The following is an 11047-nucleotide window of genomic DNA, read 5'->3' on the forward strand; positions in this document are numbered from 1 at the left end:
ATTTCGTCGGCACAGAATTTCCTCATAATCTTCCCTGCTAAGATTTGGGTGAAAAACTGCACCACCTGGTCTTGAATGGAGCGGATAGAATGTTGACATGACTTCTTGACTAAAACAAATTCAACCTTAATCTTATCTGCTAGCTCTTTTTCTCTACTTTTCCCTCCAAACTCCTTGCCAGGGTTTGCCCCTTTATAGAGTAGCTTTGTAATCTAATGGATGAGAATATCCATGATAGGGATGGGTTCACCGAGCCATAAGAACCCATCATGCACTAGTGCAAGCATCTGGCGCACACACATAGCATTGATAATGGACCTATGAAAATTGTTATAAAATTATATATTACGGAGCAATGGAACACATAAAATATCGCATAAATATAAACAAAAAAAACTCATAAAATAAGAGAGACATAGATATGCGTGGTTCACCCAGTTTGGGCTACGTCCACTGAGAAACAACCAGTCCTTGCTTTTATATTATCTAGCAAACTAAAAAGATACAACCTATAGAAGATTAGCTGTAACACGCTCTTCGCTCTTAATCTCTTCTCTCTTCCTCACTCAGAATACAGATATCCATAGACACAATACAATTCCCTCATATATAGTGAGGGGGTGCCTTCTAGGGAAAAAAACCCCTAAATTAAACATAACTTCTACCGTCAGATCATCCGCCTAATGAAAGGCCCAGATTGACTAGAAATTACTAGACTTTTACAAGGCAATTTTACATCTATTTTTATCTTCGGGGGCACTGCCCCTGAACCCCCACTGAGGGGCCACTGGCCCCTAGACCCCCCAGTCGGGGAGGATTTACCCCCCTGGACCCCCGCGGGGGGGGACAAGTCCCCCCCCGCACCCCGCCCTCGTGGAGGGGTGTATAGTGTTCCCGAGGTATACATCCGGCTGAAACCTTTGAATACAGAAGGTAATCAAGCTCGACACCCAACAAAAAAGTGGTACATAGAGCATGTGCAGCAACCCGGCCTACTCAACACCTCTGACCCATTTCATGGGTTCCATCCGCATAACCCCAATTTCCTCGTAATAGATCTTCTTCATGTTTTTGTGAGTAGCCAAATGAGGGAATCTCTCATGGTTCATGAGATCCCAATCCTCGATCTTTAGCACCGGAATGCGTGCTAAGACTGCACCTTCAAATTTGACATGTTTTGGTAACAAGCGTGTCGAGACCATAAATTTTCTGGAATCAAGGTCTTTGGTTACTTTTGTCCTCCCTTTCCATGGATGGATATAATCTAGGAGCCGTGTGATAGGCTCGCCCTCCTTAGCATATAACTCCTCCATTCCATGGAATTCTTCTTCCTCCAGGTCCATGATTTTTTGTGGTTGCTTATCCTTCTTCTCCTTCTACTGAACCTCTGGGTTCTTCCTTAGTAAATGTCTCACCAGCACAAGTTTCTTCTACTTCTGTTTTGTATTTTATTTCTTTGGCCTAGGAAACCTTGGTTCCATAGGCACAAGGAGTGCAGCCTCCATAGATACAACTTCAAGGCCTTCCACTTGAGAAACAATGGCTTCAGAATTGAATGGAGAAAACATTCGTTCAAAGAAAAGTTCACGGGCTGTTGTAGACAGATTTGTGAACAATGGTCGTGACAAGAGTTCTTCCAAAATTTCACATTTCATAAACTAAAAACAACAAGGCTCATAGACAATTCTTAGAATGCAAAGTTTTCTTCGGCAGACCAACATGCCCAATCTATAGGAGGTTTTGAATTCAAATCTGGTCATTCCCTCCAATTTCAAATCATAAATGCATCTTTGGTAGTAGATCTCCAAATACTTTCACCATAAAATGTGCCTACCTACTTCTCTCAATGGAATTTTTGCCATCATATTGTGAATAGTGACTCCAATGGCTACTTTTGGACCCATCTGCGCAGTACCATCCTGCATGGCACAACTCATCCAGTGCAGCTTCACCTCTCGCACTCTTTTCTTCCATCGTGAAACCACCCTACCATATTGTTCTTATATTCAAGCAGTGTAGTTTATAGTCCCGCAAACCCTTGTAGTTGTCCAGATTACTAAGATTGTCCTACTACCATGTATTCATTGCATAGGGGTAGGATCACCTATATACAGCTTTAGCCTACTTCCATTCACTTTCCCAAGGAATGTCTCCCCATTGAGCTTCACGAGCTGAGCTGTGCCACAATCTGTGATCTCCTTAACAACATATGGCCCCAACCAGTGCATTTGAAATTTCCCTAGAAATTTTGTGAAATTGTTGTCATATAGAAACATTAATCATCCAACTTGAAAGTGTGTAGCTTAATATGCCTATCATGCCATGCTTTCCCATGTTCCTTTTGTACTTGCTGGTGAAATCTTGTAAGAAATCGGTCCTCTTCTAACTCCATTATTTGTACGAGTTGTTCCTCCAAGGTCTCGCGATCCATCATCTTTGTCAAAGATGCAATACATAGACTTGGTAGAATATAATCCATAGGCATCACTGCTTCAATCCCATAGACCAACCTAAACAGTATTTGGCCTGTCAACTTCTTGCAAGTCATCCTATATTCCTATAGAACTATGGGTACGTGCATATTCAAGTCATTCCTCAATGCATTCTCCAAAATTTTGTTAAATTCTTCCACCATGCCATTTTCATGTGCATGATAGGGCGTGCTATTTTGATGATAAACCTGGATTTCTTCAAGCATTGTGCTGATAATCTCATTCAAGAAATGTGTACCCCTATCACTAATCAATATCTTAGGGCATCCAAATCACGTTAAGACATATTCAAACAAAAACTTCGCAGTGGTGGCAACTATACAATCTTTCACTGGCTACCCTTTTGTCCACCTGGTTAAATACTCTGTTGCAGTAATGATATACCATGTGCTCGTATTCTTACCAACTGGTTGTATTGGACCTATGAAATCAATGGCCCACTTATCAAATACCTACAATGAAACATGAGGATTCAAAGGCAATTCATCTCTTAGTGAACGCTTTCACATCCTTTGGAAAACATTGCATGCCTTGTATTATGCCTTAGAACCCTTATGTAATGTTGGCCACCATAACTTAGCACGCAAACTCTTCCGTGTGTCGCTTTTCTTGCATAGTGTCTTCCTACTACTCCTCCATGTGCTTCAACGAGTATAATAGCACGTTCATACTCAAGAACATACCTTCATAGTATTTCATATGTTTCCATCTTATACAAGTGACCTGTGATCACTAAAAAATCTCCAGAGTAGACTACTAATTCCTTCTTTTATTGAGTAGAATATTCTTCCGGAGCTATACCCGTGGTTATAAAATGAATGATATCAGCAAAATGATCATCTGCGATGTGCACCATAAAGAGTTGTGCATCCGACAATCCTTCCTCCAAACTATTTGGTTTTTTGCCTGTTTCAATCCGTGACAGATCATTTGGTCCTATATTCAGACTTCCCGGCTTCACAATCACTTCAAAGTCATATTCTTGAAACAACAGTAACCATCGGCAGATATTCCCCCCAAAAAAGGCTTATTGACTAGGTACTTCAGTGCAAGGTCATCTGTATACATTTTAAAGTGTCTATCCAACAAATAATGCCTAAATTTTTGTAGACCATCGCTAGCCCTCCGCGCTCTATAGTGGAGTAATTCTTCTAAGCCTTTGATAACCTTTTGCTCACGAAGGCTATCAGATGATCAATTTCCCCTTCTCCTTCCTGTGTTAATACCACACCTAACGCAATGCAAGAGGCATTTACATGCACATGGAATTATTTATTCCAATCTGGAAATACCAAAATAGGTGCAGTTACCATATTTTCGTTCAATAAATCTAGGTTGTGCTGACATTATTCATCCCAGCAAAACATCACATCTTTCTTCAATAATTTTTCCATCGGCGTAGTTATTTGAGCATGTGCCCTGATAAACTTTTCGTAATATCCAATGTCCCCCAATGTCATTCGCAACTATTTTACATTCGTAGGAGCTTCCAAACTCACAATCAGAAAAATATTCATAGGGTCGACCATCAATCCTTTATTACATATGACACTACCGAGAAAAATTCCAAAGGGCACACAGAATATGCACTTCTTCAAATTTAGCACAATATGATACCTTCGACATGTAACCAACATAAGGCGAAGACTCGCCACATGGCACTTTACCAGCCCAAACAGTGAACACTGTCTAATCATCAAAATAAACATTCAAAAATTTATGGATAAATTACTTGAACACTGTGATCACTACCTGGGAGAAGATTTCAGGTGCGTTATTCAATCCAAATGGCATTACTGTATACCGAAAGAAACACCATTCCAGTGTGAAGGTTGTCTTACTTCGATCTTCCGAGGTGATCTTTAGTTGATGACATCCCGAAAAGCCATCAGTAAAGGAATAAGCCTCTTGTCCTCCAACATTCTCGAATACTCCATCAGTAAATGGTGTTGGAAATGGATCGTGCACGCATGCATCATTCAACATTCTCAGATCTACGCATATCCTGATTTCACCTTTTTGTTTCTTGTCTTTGACAACCATTGGGCTTACCTAATTATATTCCTTTGCTCGTTCAATAAATACCAGCATCTAGCATCTTACCCAGTTCTTGGTGCACCTTTTCTTTATACTTTGGATTTAGCTGATAAGGTCTTTACTTAACGGGTAAGGTCTCTGCTTAATGGGTTTCACATCCAGTTTCAATGTAGTCTTCATAACACCTAAATCTCTGATGATCCCTTTCAAATCTGAAACTTTTATTGGGAATAAACCTTGGTATTCGCGCAATAGTTTAGCTACATTATGGACTATATCTTCATCCCAATGGTCTCCTATATTTGCAAACTTAGGCTCTTCTTCAGATCCAATGTTTACATGTCTAGTTTTCAAAGGTTCTGATATATCTAGGTTCGCAACTTTCGGTCCTTCGACTTTGTGTTGTCCTTCTGTCTCTGGAATGTTAATATTCCATGGGTATTCTTCTTCCTCTTCAGCTATCACATTGTAAAATTGCAGCGAATGGTGCAGATGTGTACTCCAATCCGGCTGAGCCCATTCTATTGGTTCCTTAGGTGTTCTGAATATAGCTGCTTTTATCTCCTAGAGTGCTTCATCAATGCATTCAAACCCATCCTCAAAGGTGAAAGTTAATAAGAAACTCTCCCTTAAGATGTCCCATTTAGTTGTCCCATGGTGAAGCTCCTCCTCCAAATACCAGTTCATTGGAATTGTATCTAAGGTATGACAAGAAAAACTTACCCATTTTGGTTGTGGTTCTATTCCCGAGGCCTTAGTCCATCGTGCCAAATGATCGCGTGGATAATCCTTCCTGTTGTATTTTTTTATCGACCGAGTATTAGCATACACAAACCTTAATCTCACCATTCTTCTGTATTCCTTCCATCCAATGAAGTTATCCTTGTCCACACCCCACGAATACATAGGCATAGTGTGCAACACCAACTCCAATGCTTGGAAGTGATGTTCTTCCAGTACTTCTCTTTCAAATTCATCTAAAAGAAATCCACATTAGTAAAACCATATAATGTGGAATCTTTCTTACCTTAGTTGAGACACACCACAATGATTTAATCATCATATTGCAACGAAGCGTAGATACTTCATGCAACCGATTCTGCCAGTGTTCATGCTCTTCATCTGAATCTAAGGTGTAGGAACTATCCCTATCCCAGGTAATTCGTCCATCATCCATAGGATTGATCTAATCTTCATTTTTCACTATGATCTTGTATATCTGATCCATATAATCATCACTTTCCACAAAGTCACAAACATGCTCAGTATAGTGTGCTCCTTTAGTAGGGTCTAGTGGGACTACAACCCTGAGAAATTTCTTTTCAAATGTCATCTTCCGCTTCTTCAAGTTGATTACCACATCCATATAAATAGCCCTGTCAATTCCTAGCAACGTGGAGTACAGGTTACTGTCATCCACTATTTCAATGACCTCAAAGTTAGCAAGCATGCTTGCGACCTCAATTTCTGTGATGCAAGCAAGTTCCTTCCGTGGACAGAGGCAACCCCTGTTGAGAAGGTAAATCCCCTCTACGGATAGAGGCGATCCCTACTAGCCCAACAGGGGTCTAGCAACAATCACACAATGCTGCCACGCATGTTCCTAGTTACAATTAGACAAGAAGTAAAGAGCACCTACTTGGATTCCTGCGCTGTCGTTTGTCGAGGTGATGTTTCCCTTGCTCCTTCGCTTCAGCTGGTCATAATCTTCCGCGATCCTCGCGAACGGACACCTGCACACACGAAGGGAAAGCAAACGCAAGCGTGAAATCTAGTAAAAGTAACTATATGCCAGTCAGAAAAGACATAATTCACATTTATCCATTGCATAAACAAACGAGAATGGAACAATAATAGCAGTCATCTATTATTAATCGGAATAGAGAAGAGTACAACCAAATGTTCTGACGTCGATAAACTTCTCAGGAGGGATCAGTCAGCATGTATCTCAAGCATTCACCTTTGAGGATGGTTCTCCCAAGACAAACTAGTCTCTCTCTCTCACACAAATGTCACAAACAAACTTCCCAAAACAATCAATCACTTCCACTCCTAACACACCACACCTATAGCAGCAATCTGAGCACTACAAGCTCTTGTATAATCCAAGCTAAGTCTAGCTATTTTCTAACTAGCTGCTCATGGTAATGGTGGAAGTTTATATAGGAGAAGGAGTCTCCTAAAAAGGTGGAAGGATGAGCTTATCTTCAAGGGGAGTAGTTGCAAAAGGTCGAACAGACATGCCATAGAAGGGAGTCGACATTCACAAAGCTAACAACCAAGCCTGGAGAGATCTGGAAGGCTGGTTGTTTGAACAAATTCGCCCAAACTGGATCAGCGCGGATTATATGGAGACTTCCGCGCTGTCAGCACATGACAACAACTGAACAAGCCATGTCAGCGCGGAAGGACACGTGAAAGCCGCGCTGTGCGTCATCGCGGAAAAGTGATGTTCTTCCGCGATGGCAGCGCACGAAATAGACTGTGGGGCGCTGGTCATCGCGGTTATTTTAGGAACAGACGCGCTGATGCACAAAACTTTGGAAAAATGGGTTTTTAGCCAGTTCAGGGATCAAACACTTAGTGATTGTGACTTCTTGGACACAGCAGGGTGACTGACAGGAAGGCAGTGATAAATTACTGTGTAACAGATGCCCCCTAAAGCATGAAGACCGAGAGAGTGGGAGGGGTGAAATGCTTTACAACACACGCCGAACTGAAACACCACCAGGAAGTACCGAAAAATCTCTGACAATCATGTACACGCAGTCTAGGTATGGGCGCAGCCATCCAAAAGACATGCAAGACTGGTCTATGGTATGGACGCAGCCACCCAGCTAAAGAGACCATAATAAAGACAAGGTATGGTCGCAGCCATCCATGAAGACTCAGGTGTGGGCGCAGCCATCCATCGATGAGTCATGTAATGATCATCCACAAAATCGCAGCCTGGACCACAGTGAGCAAGGATCCAGGGTCTTGCGCTCCATCTCGACCCGAACAGAGTACAGGTCCACACATGTGAATACAGGGGTTGGAGTCGAACATGTATGAACATCGCCTGATTACCGGTCAATGATGAGAACCGTTAACAGACGCGAGAGGTACCACCAATAATGACAATGGCCCTCAAGGTACTATAGGTACAATCCGTAGCGTGTGAATCAATGAGTTGGTGTCGAACACCCACGGAATCATTCGATCGTAGGTCAATGATGTAAACCTTGCGTCGAACGCGAGGAACCTGCCATTGAGGCATGCAGGCTCCAAGGCACCTGGAAGGAGTCTCTAAGTCACTTTCTCGGATAATGAGTTGAAGTCGACGAGAAGTGGCCTTGATCGAAGGTGGGCCATAATGATTCCCACATCAGCGACACGAGACAGAGGTATAATAATTTGTGATGAGATAGCGAACGAGGTTGCTTTGTGGCAGAGGACAACTTCTCTTGAACACATAACGGCATTATAACGGATTTGGCAGTACTTGACATCAAATGAGCTGCGGGTAAGATGATGATGGCAATAAACAGATGAGAGGCCAAATAGGATGTCCCAAACCCATGGAGGTTAGTGAAAACGAGATGAGATGACCCCACCCAGACACGAAACAGTGGAGTGCCGTGTTCAAGAGCGACGTACTGCCGAGACGACTGTAATCAAAGTTCCATTTTCCCCACCTTTGCAGGCAGGTACCCCGATTATTTTTGGACGACAAGCTTGACGGGGATAACATATGCTTGATGTGTGTCATGTTGACAATATCCGATGTCATTGAGTGTTTAACGAGCCTGACAAAGGAAAAACTCGGCTTCTTTTCTTGTTTCGAGAGTCTGAAAAGAATGCGGAAAAGGAGGCTCCAGGGGGGTCCTTTTTCGTACAGTTGTGTCTCTCGAGCCCGAAAAAGTATAAAACTGTGCTCGAAAGAACCGCCCGGTCATTACAACCGAGGAGTACTTTTCATAAATAGTGTCGCCGACCGGAAAAAGTAAAAAAGTGGTCGAAGACACGTCGTTTTAGAGCCAATATCGAGCGCGAAACGACAAGCACCCGGCGATCTTTTTGGTTTAACGGTCGGAAAAAGAGCTTAAAAACGACCGCCTTTCGTTCCCTTTAACGAGCTGAAAGGGAGCTCGGCCATCTTCTCTTGTTTTAACGTCGGAGAAGAGCTTAGAGACAACACTTTGGGAATCACATGAATCGTGGACTGTCATGACCAAGCTGCGATACCTGTACCTGCACAAGGGCACTACCTGCATAAATCCATTCGATATACGTAAAAACATTTGAAACATGCTTGAAAACAGAACCAAGGCTAGTTTTATGGCAAAAAATGGTAAAAACCCAAAAAATATGGTAATTTAGGAGTTTTTACTATAAATAGGGGGGGGTAATAAGTCATTTTTACCATTTTACTATTTGGAGTGCGAAGAACGTGGAGAAGCCAAAAGTTGACGGAGCGATTTCCAGCCCATCCGGAGACCATTTTCAGATCTGCTTCTTCCAGGTAGGTTCCCGTTCCTTTGCCCTGCATTCTGGTTCATTTTAGGAGTTTTTTAACGGTCGGATAGGCCCAATTGGGCATTTTTTATTTGCATGGGTGCGCCCTCGGTCAGCGCGGAAATTGCCCACGGGGTCGCGCTGATCGAAAAATAGGCAATGTAACCAACTTCGGGCCAGCGCGGAAAAGGCGTGTTCTTCCGCGCTGACCTCGCATTTTTAACAAAGAGCTGCCATTGTCAGCGCGGATGTTTCTAAAACAGTCGCGCTGGCGCGGAAAAATTTTGTTTCTTTGAAAATGAACGTGAATTTTTTCCTGGAAGCACTTCTGATCGGTTTTATTGTTCATGCAGGACATCATGGCTTTTCAATGGCAAGAGAGAGTTCACGATGTGGAGGATGTGGCTGCTTGGGGAGACGTAAATTGTTGCAACGCCATGCGGGCGTGTGGATTCATGAAATTCTTCCTGACGCCGCGCCTAAGGGCCCAACATGATTTGCTGGAGCTGCTGATCAGGGCATGGAACCCGGTGGACCAAAAATTCACCATCCGCGGTCACGACATCGAGTTCGATCATATGGACATCTTCTTCTTGACTGGGCTGTCGCGCCGAGGTGGGAGGCCCATCCTAGAGGGGCAGCGACCTAGCGGTGGTACCCTGGATGACTTAATGGCTGAGGTTTGCCCAGGGGCAGTAAAGACGCGGAGTGGGAAGTGCTCGATCCCCACAGTGAGAGACATAGTGTTGCGCACCATCCTGTTCATGGTGACCCGGGCAGCGGGCAGCATGGCGAACCATGAGGCGTCCAAGACTCATCTCCTACTAGCCCTCGAGTGTCTCGAGCCTACCGTGTTCGACTGGTGCACTGCAGTGTGCAACAATATGAAAAGGCAGTTGAGCAACTGCCGTCGCGGAGAGACGAAGCAGTTCGGGTATGGATCGATCCTGGTCCCGCTTATTCTGGAGCGAGTACCAGCCATGCGGCTGCAGTCTATGGCTGTGGATGCCCCCAGAGATCCTCGAGAGACGAGGGCCACTCGATGGGCTCGGATTATGCCACGTGGGGGTGGCGGCCGACCACATAGCTGGGGGGTATATTTCAGAGACTGGTTGGACCAACAGGAGATCTTCGTACAGGATTGGCCATATGCAGGGATGGATTTCCGCAATGATCCTGACTTGGTGCTGCCTCCGGGTGAACAGTGGGATGATGCAGGTATGACACTTTTTGTCTTTTTGAGTTTTGTATATTTTTTTTATTATGTACATGTCCTAATAAATGTCTTGTCACGCAGATGTAGGGCCTACTAGACCGATTGGCCTGGCTGTCACGGCACGGAGAGAGGGCCCAGGAGCCGGAGCTTTGGCCTTAGCCCCTCCAGAGGCCAACACGCCAGAGGTTGTGGCTCGCAACCTTGAGGGGTTGCTGGAGGGGGTACCGGATTTCCAGGGGGTTGAGGAGGTCCCTGTGGAGCATCAGATCCACACAGTGGGTGTGGAACCCAGAGTGCACCGCCTTCTGAGGCGGGTAGCACGAGCGGCCGTGTACTACAGAGAGCACCACCCAGCCGATTAGTCACCTAGGTTTTATTTCCACTGTTTATTTTGAGACATTATGACTCGGATGTATTGAGATTTTTGGACACGTACTTCTATTTTTGAGCGCCTCAGTGCGCCACACGATATATATATATATACATACCGGTTTTTGGATGAGTCGTTGTTACATGTGATGATGTGTTATCTTGTGTTATGCGTTTGTTCAGTACAATTTGTGATCTTATGTATGGATTCGCATGACACTCGACTCATGGATTTTATATATTTAATGCAAGCTTAAAAACACACGTGCAAACTATGCTTGGAATGATTTATTTACATATGCTTATGGTCTTACTATGCCGTTCTTTCCTTCTTTGTATGATGTTTATCTGTTTCGCAAATGTCTGTCTAATACACGATTTGCCAATGCATCAGTCAACGTATTTAATCGTCTTGGAATATGCTGATAAGTAATGA

General features: G+C 43.7%; 1 protein-coding gene across 1 annotated transcript; it reads left to right on the plus strand.

The window, feature by feature from the left end:
- The first annotated feature begins 9357 nt into the window (after window positions 1-9357).
- LOC149152147 (uncharacterized) lies at window positions 9358-10663 on the plus strand. The gene is made up of 2 exons (XM_089445512.1): window positions 9358-10244; window positions 10324-10663. The coding sequence occupies exons 1-2, from the start codon at window positions 9374-9376 to the stop codon at window positions 10602-10604; spliced, it is 1152 nt and encodes a 383-aa protein (XP_089301638.1). The 5' UTR covers window positions 9358-9373; the 3' UTR covers window positions 10605-10663.
- Window positions 10664-11047: the final 384 nt, after the last annotated feature.

This window comes from Pinus tabuliformis, chromosome 9, assembly GCF_031772625.1.
Source record: "Pinus tabuliformis cultivar Carrire ecotype Pingquan chromosome 9, CPIR1, whole genome shotgun sequence".
NCBI lineage: Eukaryota > Viridiplantae > Streptophyta > Pinopsida > Pinales > Pinaceae > Pinus > Pinus tabuliformis.